Consider the following 17,099-nt stretch of genomic DNA (forward strand, 5'->3'; position numbering starts at 1 on the left):
TTTATAGCTTTATAGTACTCCATTGTTTTTATGTGGCATAGCTTTTCATGATTTTTGTTTTTGGGGGCATTGTCCATACTTTGTACATGTGTGCTTATTTTCCAGACTGGAACTCTTACTGAAGATGGTTTAGATCTTTGGGGGATCCGGCGAGTGGAAAACACACGGTAAATATTAGTTAGATTTGATCATTAGTTAATTTTTAATAAATATTTTCATATATGAAACATTCAAACATATAGAAAGTCGTAACATACAGCTGTGTATCCACCACCAAGATTAAGCTGTTGCCGTTTTGCCATATTTGGTTCAGATCTCTCTCAAAAGATTTAAAATATTACAGATGTTGTAAAGTCTTAATCTATCCCTTTATCCTTCCCTACCATCATTCTGAAGTTGTGTTCTATTATTTGCATGTTTTTATGTTCTCACTACGTATATGTTCATCTATAAATAAATATACACAACTGATGTACTGTACATATGTTTTTGCTGCTTTTTTGCCTCTGAATATTGTTTTCAAGATTTATCCATGTTGATAAATATAGATCTAAGTTATTAATCGTAACTGTTGTTTGGTATTCCATTGTATTATTAAACCATAATATCTGTTTTTCTACTAAGGGACAGTTTCATTTTTTTTCTCCCTTTTCCCCTCCGTTTTCACAAACAGTGCTGCAGTTAAAATTCTTATACACGAGTCCTTGTGAGCATGTGGTTGAGTTTTAGGAAGCTAGCATCTTCAGAGCGTCCGTGCTGGGTTAAAGAGCACATGCGTGGCTGCAGCGGTAACAGCATTGCCTGCCTGCCCTCTGAGTGAGGGTGCTGGCCCACACTCTCGCCCTCAGTGCTTCTGTACGAGGGCCTGTTGCTCCACATCCTTGCCAAACTTGGTATTGTCTGACTTCTTATTTTTGCCAAATGGATGGATATGAAATGGATGGTATTTCATTGTGGCTTTATTTGCAGTTTCCTCATTCTTTATAAAGCTGAGCACATTTTCACATTTTTGCAAGGAGGGTCATTTGGCATTCTTTGTGTATTGTCAGTTTAAATCCTGATTTTTCTGTTGTATTGTTAGTCTTTATCTTATTCATTTGTTAGAAGTCCTTTGTATTTTCTGAATGGTAATCTTTTTCAGTACACTGCTCTGCAGAAATATTCCACTCTTCTCTGATCTTTTACTTTGTTTTTGTTGTCTTTTGATGCTTAGAAGTGTTTCTGCTGTAGTTGTGTTTGTGTCATTTTTTTCTCTCAAAAGTTAACGGGATTTTGGTTTATATAATTTGAGAGACTATTGTTTGGCTCATGTAATACCAAAGTTGTTACGTCTTCTTGGTAAACAGTTTGTCACATTATGACCTTATTTATCTGTAATAGTGCATCTTGCCTGAAATTCTGTTTCACCTAATACTTACATAGTTACACACCAGTTTTCTTTTGCCCAATGTTTGCTAGTGTATCTTCCATCTTTTTACTGTGCAGTCTTTATGTGCCATTATGCTCACATTTATTTTGATTTCAGATACATTTGAAATTATTTCTACCATCCTTCACCTCAGTGCACACACACGTTTTCTCATATTTATCTCTCCTATTTTCTCAGAATTTATACATTCTAATCTTTTTACTACTTGTCCTTAAATTATTAATAGTCATATTTAGAGTCTGAAGTTCATAGGTATCTTTATTAGTTTCTTAACCCAAAAAGACCCCATGGACTATAGAATACTTGTACTTTGATTATTCCCCTCCCTTCTTGTATGTATTTGTTGCATAATATTTTATGCAATCTGCCTGCTAAGATTTACCTAGGTTTTCGAATATCTTTGCTAACCATTGCTTCTAGCATCCCATTCTTCTGGATTAAATTGCCGTCTTGAACTACGTTCATTAGTGATCCTTTGTTTCGCTGTCACTCTCGCGTGACGGTGTGACTGTATGGATTTCTAGGTCGACAGCTGTGTTCTCTCAGTGCTTTGAAAGTCTGATTCCATTTCTCCTGGCTCTTTTGGTACTGCTGTTGAGAAGTCTTAGTTTCTTTATTAATCTCTTCTCTCCTTTGTTGATTCAGAAATACTTCTTTATCCTTGATTTCTGTATTTTCACCATGATCTTTTTATTTGTTTGTGCAGGACTCATTTTGCTTCTTGAGTCCAAGGATTCATGCTTTTCATAAATTCTGGAAATTTCTCAGCATCTTTCTGTTCCTTTATGGCCTATCCCTCCTTGTTTGTTTTTTCTTCATTTGGGAATCTTAACCATATGTTGGACAAGAAATTTCATTTGGTTCTTTCCAAATCTGCCTCTCCCCCTCTCTCCCTATGGTGTCTTGTTCTTTTTCTAAGTCTTTAATTTAAAAATGCCCTTTTTTGCATTCTTTCAGATTGCCATTCTCTTATCTCAAATTTATGGGATTCTAATTCTGTCTTTGTTGTGTCTGTTGACTTGTGAGAATTGTTTCCTGGTGTGTTTTTTTTTTTTTTTTTAAGATTTTATATTTTTCCTTTTTCTCCCCAAAGCCCCCCAGTACATAGTTGTATATTCTTCATTGTGGGTCCTTCTAGTTGTGGCATGTGGGACGCTGCCTCAGCGTGGTCTGATGAGCAGTGCCATGTCCGCGCCCAGGATTCGAACCAACGAAACACTGGGCCGCCTGCAGCGGAGCGCGCGAACTTAACCACTCGGCCACGGGGCCAGCCCTCCTGGTGTGTTTTTAAATTATGGACTCGTCCTTAGCAGGATTTTTCTGTGAGACTCCGTTGTGGCTGTGTTGTAGGAGCCAAGAGCAGTATCAGTGGTGCCAGACAAGATATAAGTTACTGTCATAACTTGGGGGATTTCTGGACCAGGCAGTGGCATATGTTCTAACCCAAACCTCATCCTCAGTAGTGTGGTGGTTCCAAGTTTAGGCTCTGAAACCAGACCGCCTGTGTTTGAATCCTTGCTCTGCCACTTATGTGCTGTGTAACCTTGACAAGTCACTTAACCCCTCTGCTTTAGTTTGCTCATCTATAAAATGGGGATAATAAAACACCTTCCTGTGGTGTGGAGATGAGATGAGTCAAATATGTTTAAAGTTAGTGCCTAGTGCATAGTAAACATTGTGTAGATATTAACTCTTTTCTTGAACTTTGGGTGGGGGAAAAAGAGAGAAGCTTATTCTTAGTTATGCCTTTGGGTCTGTGGGTGGGTTTTTCTAGTACACTCTTTCCCTGAGGATGCAGCCCCTAAAGGGCACCAGCTGTCTTGGGGCTGAGGCATGCTCTCGGTTTCTTTTTTTGTCTGTGGCCAAGACTCTGCCTCCCGTTCCTGTGTGGGTATTAAAACACAAGTCCTCAGGTACTGAGGTGGCTCCCTCCCTTCTCCCTTCTCCCCGGGGGCAGTCACAGCATCTACTCAGGTCCATACCCCTCTGGGTTTCCTTTTTCTCTATTTCTGGCACTCCAAACTTTCCCTTTCTTTCTTGTGAGCACAGTTTTGCGTTTAAAAGATTGTGTCACACATTAATTTTATGTTTTTACAAGAGAGTTTTTACATATTCCAATCTGCAATCTGTCCATAGGCAGGAGTTTTAATTATTATTTAGTATCTAGTATTTTCTATATTGCTATGTCTGGCTTAGTTATTCAGAATCTAAAATAGTATTGCATTTTGGTCATGTATAATTTTCATGGAAGTAACTGTTTTTGAATGCCAAAACTATAGTGAAAATGAATTTGCAAAAATGCAGACTTTTTTTTTTTTGTCATTTTTGAAATGACAAAACCTGAATATTGTTAGAATATTGTCTTGAGTCTTGGGACTTAGGAATCTCATTCAGTGCATTTTCTGTTTAGATTTCTTTTGCCGGAAGAAAACATTTGCAATGAGATGTTGGTAAAGTCGCAGTTTGTTGCTTGTATGGCTACTTGTCATTCACTCACAAAAATTGAAGGAGTACTTTCTGGTGATCCACTTGATTTGAAAATGTTTGAAGCCATTGGATGGGTAAGTTCAATATTTTAAAGCACAAGTAACTTTAAGAAAATATAGTAAAAATTACCTCGCAGAAGGATTATTTCTGCTAGTTGTTTTGACGATAGTCTGTCTTGTACATAAAAGGAGCTATGTAATTTCTAAAGATATGTCACTGGAGAGAGATTTCTACTTGTGTAAAAAAAATGTCCGTTTTAGTTAAATTGACTCATTTAAACACCTTTAATAGAGGATGACCTGCTCAGGCCCTGCTCTATCTTTATAAGTGAAACCAGCTATCAGCAACGCGGGGCAGTGGGCCTGAGTCAGTAAGATGATCTTTAGCACCACCACAGGTAGGGAGTATGGAGTAGTCACATGTCTTCAATGTTCTTTTGTCGTCCTCTCCTACTTCCTGTACACACACACACACACACACACACGTGTGTTTACAACTTCCTTCTGTTTGTTTTGCTGTTGATCATTTCTAGTTTCTGAGTACTTGCTTGTGTTCTGTGGTTGTTAGCATTTTACCACATTCAATTCTTCTTTTATAGATGCAATAATAGTTTGTTTTTAAAGTTCCCTTCTGCCTTCTGAATTTTTTATTTTCTCTGGGTCAGTTTTTTTCCCCTCCCTACACTTGGGCTTTCTCCTTCATGCTTTTGGTTTTCAGTGTACATCTTGGTGGTCTGGATAGCTGCAGTGAGGTTTTCATCCTTGCCCATACGTCTATTAGTCTGTTTTGTCGAGTGGGCTCTCATCAGCAGGTGTCCTTCAGTTTCAGAGGAGCAGAGTTCGTCTTCAGGTTGCTGTTCTTTCTGCTTCACAGTGCTGCACGAGCAGAGCTCTGCTCTGGAGTGCTGACTCATAACAGCCCTCCTCCTCTCAGACAGATCGTTCCTGTCTCTAGAGAATGACTCCTGGTTTTGGGTTTGTTTTTTTGCTTAGCTCAGCTATTCTGGCTAATGAGAACTGTGCTTCGCCTGTGTGTCATCTTGTCTCTATTCTGGGCTCATGTTCCTTCATGGCTGCATCCATCAGTATGTTTCAGTTTGCCTTTTGTCTTCATATTTGAATCCCCTCTCCTTGCTTTCCTTTCTGTTTACTTTTACAGATATATTTCTCTTTTTTTGGGTGTTTTGCTAATATGCTAAAAAAGGGAAACAAATGAATGGAGAAGTGCTCTGCCATCTTTTGAAAGCTCACAATAAACACTCGTCAAGCTTAATTCCCAAAAGTAGGCCCACTTCATTTATAGAGCATAAAGCACGATAGGGCTGATTCATCTTTGATGTTCTCTAAAGCATCTCTCCAACTGAATAGATTTTCAGTAGGTTTACTGTTCTGTCTGGATCTTTTAAAAATGGGTTAAATCAGTGAGTTTGTACACTAGTGTGTTTTCTTGTCTCTGGGATGCTTTGATGCTTGGTCTTACCACAAATTATCAATGGAGTGTTTTCACATACCAGGCACTACTGTTATTTGATGTAATTATTACCATATAAGATACATCCCAATTTCAGAGATGTTAAAATATGTCTTAGAATTCTAGGAAATTGGTTATTTGGACACAGTTCCCTTCCCCATCATTTTCCCATTGATTGATTGATTCCTCCACTTGTAGAGTCAAATTAGTTTATTTTTCTCATGTACGTGTATTTAATGCAAATTTTTGTTTGAATTATTATTATTTTTTTTTTTTACCAAGAAACGTGTTTTTAAATTAAATTTCAAGCGGTTAGGGTAGTAGTATCCTAACCAGAAGTGTTCAGGCTGAAACGCTAAATTCGCATCATCGTACCTTAGTGGGTTCTTGACCCAGTGGTTCTACTAACCCTATCTGAGCTCCATATGCTTCTGAGGCCTCTCCTCTTAGCAGAAAGGAAGCCCCGGATGATAGACTGAAAATTTTTGGAACTGCAAGAGCCTTCTGGGTTTTTTTGCAGAACTAGTCTCTAAACCCACCAGGTTGTAGAACCGACTCAGGGAAAATTCTCTCCATTTCCTTACCCTGCTTCTAAGCTCTGTCTCCCCTCTCCCATGAGTTGCTAGGACTTTAACTAGTTTTGTTTATATTTTGTTTCACTTTATTAATGATCGATAGTGCTCATTTATTCCTTGGACACTGATTTTTTTACTTCGCTAAGGATAGCCATAATGTTTCATTTAAAAATGGAACCAATGAATTGAATTTTATGAAGCAACGTGTTGAATATTTTCCTTTCAGATTCTGGAAGAAGCAACTGAAGAGGAAACAGCACTTCATAATCGAATTATGCCCACTGTGGTTCGTCCTCCGAAACAGCTGCTTCCTGAATCTGCACCTGCAGGAAACCAAGAAATGGTGTGAAAACATTTTAAGCTGGATACTGTCGGTGCTCATGGTTAATCTTCAGTGTGAAGTGTTGGTAGAATATGAAGTCACGTGTCCTTTATTTAACTCTTATGCAGATATGAATATTTTAACTGCATCTATCAGAAACTGTACCTGATGTGTTGCAGACATTCTTTGTAGAACATTGAAGTTTAATTCTCAGTACCATTACTTTTCCTTCTATTTGCTAAGCAGCTTCGTGCCTTGCGATTTAGCTACATGGTGATCAGTCCTTTTAAATTGCATCTGTATTCCTAGAATTTAATAAAAAGAATATGTGAAAGGCTTTATTCTTAGGTGAACATTTATATGTTCCTCTTAGTTTATTTAGTACTTAATATGTTAATATTTTTAGGATAGCAGAATATTTGAAACTATTCAGGAATTTACTTCTTAAAAATGGGAGGTAGTAGAGAACCAGTCTGGAAACCCAACTTTCAAATAATCAGAGTTTCTTGCTGTTTTCCAAGTAATGTTTTGTGGATGTATAGGAAAATTTTTTTTTAAAAAAACTTGGATATGTTAATGGACTTAATCTGTACTATTTCTTTATTCTTTTTGTTTTATTTTGTTTTTAGGAGCTGTTTGAACTTCCAGTAAGTGAAGAATGAAGAATGTTTACTTGTTACCTAAGTATATTTGTTTTAATTCTTAAAGAATAATAAATGCGTTGTGCATCTTTTGAAATCATATAGGCCATTTATGAGATAGGAATTGTCCGCCAGTTCCCGTTTTCTTCTGCTTTGCAACGTATGAGTGTGGTTGCAAGGGTGCTGGGGGATAGGAAAATGGATGCCTACGTGAAAGGAGCACCTGAGGTCATTGCCAGTCTTTGTAAACCTGAAACAGGTGAGGAAACAGCCAGGCTTTGAATGAATTTCTGGTATTTGTGTAAGCTTGTATCAGCAGTTCTTACAATGACTATTATTTTTTCCTTTTAAAAAGTTCCTGCTGACTTTGAAAGTGTTTTAGAAGATTATACTAAACAAGGGTTCCGTGTGATTGCTCTTGCACACAGAAAGTTGGAGGCAAAACTGACATGGCATAAAATACAGAATATTGCCAGGTAAGGTTTATGAATGGTTTTTCTACAGTTCCAATAATGCATCATTTATGTGTATGTAAGTCATGTAAAATAATTTGTATGTAGTTGGGTATTGATTAAATATTTATTGAATGTATGCAAATATACCTAGCATAATGTTTGTTTTAGGTGATCTAAATAAAAGTACAACTCGTTGGAACTATTTTCAGTTCATTTGTTAAATACTTACCAAGTGCCTGCTATGTGTCGGGTGTGCTCTAGGAACATAATTATATTTTGGTAAACATAATTCTGCAGTTTATTTTTTGTAAATGATCAACTTGCTTTTACCCAGTGGTTAGAACCATGTACTAATTTGGTCAGAGAATCATGAGTCACAATAACCAATAGCTATAGTGCGCTCCCAATCAGATGGCATTACTAATGTCACATTTAGTTCCATATATAGATACGGGTTTCACATTCAAGGATTGTCACTTTGACTGTAACTAATACAGACCTATCCTTTGAGGATTATGTTTTTGTTTAAGAATATTTCATGGTGTACCTAGCATTTTGTAAGCACAAAGGAATATTCATTGGTGTCCTGCTGATTCTGCCTGTCAAGTTGCCTTCTCTTCCTCCATCCCCACTGCCGTTGTCTCCAACTCAGGGACTCGGCTCTTTTCTCCAGTCTTTCCTGTCTGTGATCTGTGTTCCACACCGTCTCCAGAGAGAGCTTTTTAACTTCGGATCTAATACCGGTCTCCTACCTGGAATTCTTACAAATGGCTCTCCATCACCTACTGGAGTTCACACCCAGTGATATACATTAGGAAAGAGAAAGCAAAACATGTGTTGTTAGTAAAGAGCAAATGATACAAACAGATCAGTATTAGAAAAAGATGTAAGAAGTGGCCAGTGAACACATGAAAATGATAGGACACTTCAGTTCTTGGGGAACTACAAAATAAAACCACAATGAGATGTCACTTCTCCCCTAAGGTTGGCAAAATTGAAAAGATTGGTAATGCCAAGTGTTAGTGAAGATTTGAGAACATTTTAACAATGTGTTGCTACTACAATATTGTGAATTCGTGAAGATCCTGTGTAGTACCTGTCAGCATTTAAATTTGCATGTACGATTTGACCCATCAAGTGCAGTTCTAGGAATTCAGCCTAAAGAACTATTTCTGTGTGAGCATAAGATTATATTAAAATAGTGTAAATAACATAATATTCACCAAGAGGGCAATGGTTAAATTATGGACTATTAATACTTCTGTTAATTACTCTGATGTGCCTGGATAATAAGTGCAAATAGTCGGACAGTGTTTGTAGTACAATCCTGTTTTTCTGAATGAAAACTAAAGGAGTGGAGAGGATAGCCAAATAACTAAAAGGAAAAACTACATTATTAAAACAGAATATTTGGGGATGTGATCTAAGCATAAACATTTAAAAACAAAAAGTAATAATCAAATGATCTGATGCATATGCATGATTGGGAGCCGCTGATATAAAATAGTATATCCTAATTCCTACGAAGGGCGCATTAGGCTCCTTTCTCTACAGCTTCACCTTTGGCCATTTGCCCCCTTAAAGACTATTGAATTGCCTGTAATTCTTGAGCCTGCCACATTCATACATCCTCTCATGCCCTTGGATAGGCTGTTCCTTCTGCCCAGAGTACCCTATCCCTCCCTATCAACTTTTCTCTCTCTCTCCTTCCTCATCCTTCAGCCGAGACCTTCTCTGTGTTTCATTTCTGCCTTGTAGGAACAGGTTTTGGGGTTTCTCTTACAGCTTGAACCTTTGTATCTTGAATTGAATATTGTGCTATTCATTAATTAGAGGGCAAGAGTTCCATGACCTGTATTATTCGTAGGAGAGTTAGGAAACCAGCTGCAGCCAGAAACTGGTACCTCATAGGAGAATGGCTGCAGTGCTTTTGACCCAGTAGTTTCACATTGGTACAGCTTTGTGCTTTGAAATGCATTTTCCGGTTTCAAGGCTTGTTTCTCCTTTTACTAACAGCAGATCGCTTGTATGAAATTTCCTAACTAGTCTTTAATATCTGTACCACCCATTGTTAATAAATTTTATTTCAAAGATGTTTAGGTTTCATAGCTGTATGCTTCAGGCACCTTTATTGTTGAGTTTTTGTGTAGAAAAACCACTTGATTACTGCAAGTCTGAAATTTTGGTCCCTAACCTCGAGCTCCCTTTTTCCATTGAGAAAAGATTTCTGTGATGTAATTGTGGTAGCTTTAGATTTAAGAACGCAGCCATCACTGAACACGCTTCATCTCCATTATAGTGCCGAAGCACATACTGTTTTTGCATGCTCTCTTTGCATGTCTGTTTCCGCACAAAAGCATCTTGAGAGTAGAGATCTTGCCTGTTTATCTTGGACCTCCCAAGGACTAGTGTAGTACTCGGTGCATAGTAGATATTCAACTATTTGAAGGAATAACATCTTGATAACTATTGAATATTAATAAATATTCTAAAAGATCCATCTGCGGGTCCCAAGTAGATCTCATTGTCATACTGCTAATACTTTTTCTATCACACTTCCAGGATCAAGAATTTGACCAAGAGTTTTATACAATTTCATCAAAGACTTGATAATGAATCCAGTATAACTGTATCAAATGTTCTTGTGGTACAGATTTTTCCTTTTCTCTTAACATTTAAATTAGGGTATGCTGTATGGGGGACAGTAGAGAATAGATTTATTTATGCTTATTCGTTTTGTGGGTAGGATACAAGATGAATATTCCTTAGTACTAGAAGTGTTCAGTGTCTTAGCAAAATTATACATTTCTAAATGATCCTTATATTCCTATGTTTCAAAGGGTAAAATTTAATTTCAAAATGTATTTTTTGGAAATTATTTTTCCAGATTTAAAGTTTTTTAAATATTGAACTCATAAACTTACACTTTTATGGCTTATTCAGCATGTAAAATGTTTTAATATATAATTTATGACTTTTAAATTGTTTTATCAATATAGAGTGAGCATACCTGTTCTCTTGACTAAACGATTATGTGTTAAAATTTTTTTTTCTGCAGAGATGTCATTGAAAACAACATGGATTTTATGGGCTTAATTATAATGCAGAACAAGTTAAAGCAAGAAACCCCTGCAGTACTTGAAAATTTGCATAAAGCCAACATTCGCACTGTCATGGTCACAGGTTAGACTTTATAGAACAACACAGAAAAAATGAAGTGTGACTCTTAAGAGTTCAAATTATATAATATTGAGGAATGATTTATTTATAAAAGCATATCATTTGGTGACTCCGTCCTATGTTGTCCTATTTAAGCTCTGAATATTTTTCCAAAGTGTAAGGTGAATTTGCAATACTCTTGAGATCATTTGAAGATTTGTTTTCTCTACTAGAATAGAAGATTCTTGAGGGTTAAAAGTATGTTTTACCCATTTGGGGTCTTCTGCAGTTTTTAGAACTATGCCAGATGCATGGAAAATGATTAATAGATCTCTGTTAGAATTATATTTATGTGTATAAGATAGTTTATTATCATTGCTTGAATGTATAGTAGTGAAAACAGCCACTGTTTGTTTTTGTTTTTTGACTGTTACATCTAAGTGATTCTCCTGGTGTTATTATACTGCTGATAATATTAGATAATTTCCATGGCTTAGCTGTGTGAAATCGTGGCAGCACTTAAGTATTTTTTCCTTAGCAAATAATCAGATTTCAGATATTCGTTTTATGGAATTTATGTATTCAGTAAGAAGTATGTGGAAAAGGCCTGTGTACTTTTTATGTTTTAGACTCAGATCCATCTTATAGCATCCTTATTACCATGTAGCTGAAGTAAGTAACTTATTAGCATCCCAGCAGTTCTTGGTTCTAATGACTCCCCCTTCAAAGCACTGTGTCCCTGCCCCTCTTTCTGCCATGACAGACTATGGCTCTGTGTCCCAAGGTGGTCTGTCTGGTCACGAGAAGACCTCCTTGGAAATACTGTGTGGGAATTGGGGAAGAAATAATATTGCCCTTCAGTTCTGGTAGCCATGGGCTCCCCAGACCTTTGCCTGTTTCTCCCCTAAGTTTATTTTTTCTTCTCTTGATCTGGTCCTTGCAGTGCTTCTCCTCAGTTCTTTCCTCTCGTGACTGAGACGTTGTCTTCCTTGCTTCTCTTTACTTGTAAAGATTGTATTCTTGTAATGTTGCTTATCTTTCTGTTTTGTGTAATGTTGCCTTTGTAGTTCTGTTTTTCTGTGATGTCGCTCTAGTATTCTTGTACAAACCACTACTCAGTCCTAGGTTATTTAGCAGCTGTTTATTGAGCACCTCCTCTGTATGTCGTGCTGTCCCTGGTGTTGAGTGGGTACTGCTAGTGTATGACTTCAAAAGATTAAGATTGAATTCAGCTTTAAAGTTGTTGAGACTGTTCTGACTATTTAGCGTACATGTGCTTGAATTTTTTGAGGCTTCCTTTAGTAAGTGTGTCCTGATTTTGTTGTTTTTAAACTCCAAGAGCATGACCATACAGTATCTTCATTTTGCCCAGCCCAGTCATGGGGGCTATAGTAGATTCTCAGTAAGTACTTGTTTAATATGTTCATGTTTCCATTTTAATTTTCATGTATTTTCAATATTTTGAAAATTAGGTGACAACATGTTGACTGCTGTCTCCGTGGCCAGAGACTGTGGAATGATACTACCTCAGGATAAAGTTATTATTGCTGAAGCATTACCTCCAAGGGATGGGAAAGTTGCCAAGATAAACTGGCATTATGCAGACAGCCTACCACAGTGCAGTAATTCGTCAGCAATTGACTCGGAGGTACTGTCGAGTTGTGGTTTCCCTTTTGAAGCTTGCTTGTTTGAATTTAGCCTGAAAAAAATAAAAAGTGGTTCATTAAAACAAAACAAAACAAAAAATAAATGAAAATAGAACCCCGGGCCATCTCCTCAGAAATTCTGATTCATTAGGACTGGGGTAAGCCCAGGAATCTCAATGTTTAAATTTTGATATTTAGCCAAATGCAAGAAGCACAGTTTTAAAGGATGAGAATCCCAAATATTTATCCTATTTTAAAAGTAGTGATAAATGATGCAAGTGGTCCATAATATTCAGCTCAGTTATCTTTTCAAATTGAAGCTATTTAGCCTTCCTTAATTTTTTTTAGATAAACATTATAGATAGATTACCTTAAAATTGAATTTCCTTTTGCTTTCAATAAATATTAAACCCTCAGTGTCTTGTGTAAAATATCAAATGAAAGAATTCAGTTTTGGATCAAACATATTTAAAGTAGGATTGTGTTCCTTGGTTTGGCTGCCTAAATAGTCTTCTGAATGTCTCATACACAGGATATTCCAATGAAATTGGTCCATGATTGCTTAGAGGATCCGCAAGTGACTCGTTTTCATTTTGCAATGAATGGAAAATCATTTGCAGTGATACTGGAGCATTTTCAAGAACTTGTTCCTAAGGTTAGTGATTTGGGTTTATGTATGTGTTCACATGAATACATTGTGAACAATATTTTAAAGAAATCCATATTTTTTCCAGTTGATGTTACATGGCACTGTGTTTGCTCGTATGGCACCTGATCAGAAGACACAGTTAGTAGAAGCATTGCAAAATGTAGAGTGAGTATTTGTGGTGGTGTTTTTTAAAATTTTTATGAATTGTAGTTTCATTTTCAAACCCAGAAAAGTAACTATTTCATGCATATATAATTATCACCTATGAGATAGGTGGTAACTTTGTGTCCCTTTAGAAAAGGCTCATGGGCTCATTGATTTAGCTGAAGTACAATATCAACAATTCTTTTTCTAGGTAATATCTATGGGGTGTAGAGTTCATTCACTCAGCTTGATGGACGCAACTTTATAGTTTTAGTAAAAAATTATTTCAGGTTTTTAAAGGAGAAATCTTTACTGACAGCCCTAAAAGTAACTGTTCTAAAGACTATACAGCCCAAGTCCTTTGCTCTAGAGGTTAGGAAATTGAGATGTCAAAAGTGATAAACTGATTTGCCCATCTTGTGACACAAAAAGGACAATAAACCAGGTCATTTGACTTGCAGGCTGGTGCTATTTGCAAAGCAACATTCCTGTAGTCATTGTAATGATAAGATTCATTAGTTAAACTGGGGGAATCTTGGTCAGTTAGCTGTTTAAAATACTGTATTGGAGAAATCTTAAGTTAAATGTTGTGTATTTTAAGAAATTAATCAATCTTAACATAATTTTTATTTCTTAGTTACTTTGTTGGGATGTGCGGTGATGGTGCAAATGATTGTGGTGTAAGTATAGCTTTCGTGGTTTCTAGTTCTTTCTCTAGCCTAAGTCCCATTCACAAAACTTAACCAGTTTTCCTCTTCAAACCATTAGGCTTTGAAGAAAGCACACGGAGGCATTTCCTTATCAGAGCTTGAGGCTTCGGTGGCATCTCCCTTTACCTCCAAAACTCCTAGTATTTCCTGCGTGCCAAATCTTATCAGGTAGTACAAATTGAAAATTTCCCATTATCTCTTGGAAGCTTGCTCAATAATATAGGAAAAAATTATCATAGAATGTAATATGAATTTGTTTAATGCTGTATTAGTATATTTGATTTGTAACTTAGTCGCAACAGATTGATTGCTGCTCATCTCTTCCACTTCTGCTTTGGCCTATTTCTCTTGGTAGAAAAGTGCTTTGTTGTAGCTGCTGAATGTTATGTTCACCTGTCAAGATGGAATTGTGGTTTGGAGGGGGAGTTTAAAGTGCTTTTGTTCACCTGCCAACATTTCCTTTTACAGGGAAGGCCGGGCTGCTTTAATGACTTCGTTCTGTGTGTTTAAGTTCATGGCTCTGTACAGCATTATACAGTACTTCAGTGTCACACTGCTGTATTCCGTGAGTACTGACAGCGCCTTCAGGGATGCCGCTGGGTGTGAAGAGATTTAGATTAAGATATCGGGCAGGTGTTATGTTTGATTTTGAGTGCATCCATTACATAAGTAGCATGTGTAAGTTTTCCTTTACTGTATTTTGAGTAGCAGATTGAAAATCTCATTAATCTGGAATAACGTTTTCTTTAAGGCTAACAACTGTGGCTGAAGCCTTGTGAGTGTAAGTTGGTCGTGTTCTTTTTTTGCCTTTAGCGCAGGTTGGACGTCTTTCTCTGACAGCTCTTCAAAACGTCAGGCTGTGACACATTTCAGAATTGCAGTTAACTTTGCTACAAAGTGCTAGAAATTTATAGGGAAGGCCCAGAATGAGAAAAGATGTTTTAGCCATAACTTATAGGATTTTATGCTTTTGGAGAAAAAGTGTAAACGGTGGTGTCCGTAGGTACTTCATCGGATTTTATGATTGACAGGATCTCACTTTAGATTTTTCTCTCAGTGAACATTGGTGACATCCCAAGGAATCTTTGTGAACTGTCCCTGTTCACCATTTGTGGAAAGTATCAGGAGGGATAGTGTTAGATATTAAGGAAGCTTCAAGATGCATATTTTTAAGAATGTTCAATATTGTGAGTAAAAGTTTGTGTTTTTGTTTTGCTTAAAAACTTTTAAAAGGTTCTCATTGAATGAATTTTTCGGCGATGCCTTTTATATTAATATGTTAAATTGAATATTTGCAAATATATGTTATTTCACTAATTTGAAAGGCAAACGTAGTTCAGTTTTTAAGCAGATCTAAGTGTCATTTTAAAGTTGTCATTATTGGGGGAAAAAACACTGAAACCAGGGGGGAAAAATACTAAAACCTGGGGAAAATGGTATAAAAATAGTTCCTGAAAACTAATTGTGTTTTGCAAATTACTTCTGTAGATCTTAAGTAACCTAGGAGACTTCCAGTTTCTCTTCATTGATCTGGCAATCATTTTGGTAGTGGTATTTACAAGTGAGTATTTTGTTCCTGATTTCAAAGCATATGAAATTCTGATGTGACTTATTAAACTTTGGTAAATTTACATCAACAATTGTAACATAGTGTATACCTCTCCAAATTCCCTGTAAATATGTTCTTTTATTATCAGTTGTTTATGTTTTGCCCCAATTGTTATATTGTTCGCTCACCATTTTTTTCCTGAAGTATTTGAGAATAAGTTTGTGTTATCATGCCTCTTTGCCTCTGAATATTTTAGTATATATTGCTTAAAAATAAAGCCATTCTCTTACATAACTAAACACAGTTACAAAGATCAGGAAATTTGACGTCAATACATTGTTATCTAACCCAGCCCATGTTTAAGTTCTGTCGTATGTCCCAATAATGCCCTTTATACCTATCTTTTTCCCTAGTCCAGGACCTAATCCAGGCTCATGGACTTTGTTTAGTTATCCTGTCTCTTTGGTCTTCTTGAATGCAGAATAGTACATCAGCCTTTTTGGGAGGGCTTCTTGATGTTAACATTTATGAAAGAAGATAGACCAGTTATATGGGTTTGTCTGATGTATTCTCATTAGACGCAGGCTGTGAATTCTTGGCAGGAATATCACAGAAGTGATGCTGTGTCCTTCTAGGTACATCAGATAAGGAAACACAAGATGTTGGTTTATTATAGTATTGGTGGTTAACATCAAATTAAATAATGATGGTAATGAGATATGACCCATCTAATAAAAAAAAATTCCTAAGTCCATACTGAAAATGAATAAATAAATAATTGGGAGAGAAGGGAAAGCTATTCCTTATAATAAAATGCTAACTAGTAAATATAGAAGGAATGATGGACTTAGACCATGAAAAGACCCTGGTCTTATTGACATTTTAGGCCAGATAATTCTTTGTTGTGGGGGACATTGTAGGATGCTCACCAGCATCTCTGGCCTCCGCCCAACTAGTTGCCAGTAACACTTCCCCAGTGTGACAACCAAAAGTATCTCCAGATACGGCTGAGAGTGACTGAGTTAGACCGTTGTCACTAAAACTAGTGAATGAAAGTTTGATGAGGACTGGGATTTTTACACAATCTCAATATCTTTTTATAAATCACCTCTTTACAGAAAGAAAAATAGAAACTTTACAGTGGAGAAACTTGGTGGGCACCACCTCAATAAGCAATCAAAGCCTTGTTTAATGTCACTGTTATGTTTATATAGCTTCAAACTTCTGTTAACGTCTTAAAAGGAAGAAATATGTATAATTTTAGTTGTAGCTTTGTGATTAAAGATTCAGAAATAAATTCTCACTTATACATGTAAGGGTGGTGATTAATCTAAGAGTTTAGATGCTTTAGTATTCTTTTTACTTGTAGTGGTGTTTCCTCTGAATTTCAACAAATTACTGTAAAAAGTACTCATGAGGCATTTTTGGAAAAGCCTAAACTGTTAATTTTTACAGAATATTTAAATATGTATAATATCTGGCTTGGTTTTGGGACATTTTTCATATTAAAGATTTATTAGATGATTTTTTAAAGTTCCTAAGTGAATCTGATTATGTATTTTATAGTGACAAATTAATTTAGATACAAACCTTTCCTCTTTTTCTTCTCAATATAGTGAGTTTAAATCCTGCCTGGAAGGAACTTGTGGCACAAAGACCACCTTCAGGTCTTATATCTGGGGCCCTTCTCTTCTCCGTTTTGTCTCAGATCATCATCAGCATTGGATTTCAATCTTTGGGATTTTTTTGGGTCAAGGAGCAATCTTGGTATGAAATATGGCATCCACAATCAGAGTACGTTGGTTAATTTATTTTAAAATTTTGTAGAATGTGTGTAACATATACACATATAAAAATAAGTCT

General features: G+C 36.4%; 1 protein-coding gene across 6 annotated transcripts in view; it reads left to right on the forward strand.

Moving 5' to 3' along the window:
• ATP13A3 (ATPase 13A3) overlaps positions 1 to 17,099 on the forward strand; it is an 82,894-nt gene that overhangs the window by 40,879 nt on the left and 24,916 nt on the right. For all 6 annotated transcript variants that reach the window (XM_046659218.1, XM_046659216.1, XM_046659220.1 and 3 more), the window contains 15 exons: positions 106 to 167; positions 3,840 to 3,990; positions 6,188 to 6,304; positions 6,913 to 6,930; positions 7,030 to 7,183; positions 7,280 to 7,400; positions 10,438 to 10,562; positions 12,011 to 12,186; positions 12,717 to 12,839; positions 12,919 to 12,998; positions 13,615 to 13,657; positions 13,746 to 13,855; positions 14,156 to 14,252; positions 15,176 to 15,248; positions 16,853 to 17,030. In XM_046659218.1, coding sequence (XP_046515174.1) covers positions 106 to 167; positions 3,840 to 3,990; positions 6,188 to 6,304; positions 6,913 to 6,930; positions 7,030 to 7,183; positions 7,280 to 7,400; positions 10,438 to 10,562; positions 12,011 to 12,186; positions 12,717 to 12,839; positions 12,919 to 12,998; positions 13,615 to 13,657; positions 13,746 to 13,855; positions 14,156 to 14,252; positions 15,176 to 15,248; positions 16,853 to 17,030 — 1,628 coding nt within the window. The remainder of the gene's footprint in view (positions 1 to 105; positions 168 to 3,839; positions 3,991 to 6,187; positions 6,305 to 6,912; positions 6,931 to 7,029; positions 7,184 to 7,279; positions 7,401 to 10,437; positions 10,563 to 12,010; positions 12,187 to 12,716; positions 12,840 to 12,918; positions 12,999 to 13,614; positions 13,658 to 13,745; positions 13,856 to 14,155; positions 14,253 to 15,175; positions 15,249 to 16,852; positions 17,031 to 17,099) is intronic.

This window comes from Equus quagga, chromosome 4, assembly GCF_021613505.1.
Source record: "Equus quagga isolate Etosha38 chromosome 4, UCLA_HA_Equagga_1.0, whole genome shotgun sequence".
Taxonomy (NCBI): domain Eukaryota; kingdom Metazoa; phylum Chordata; class Mammalia; order Perissodactyla; family Equidae; genus Equus; species Equus quagga.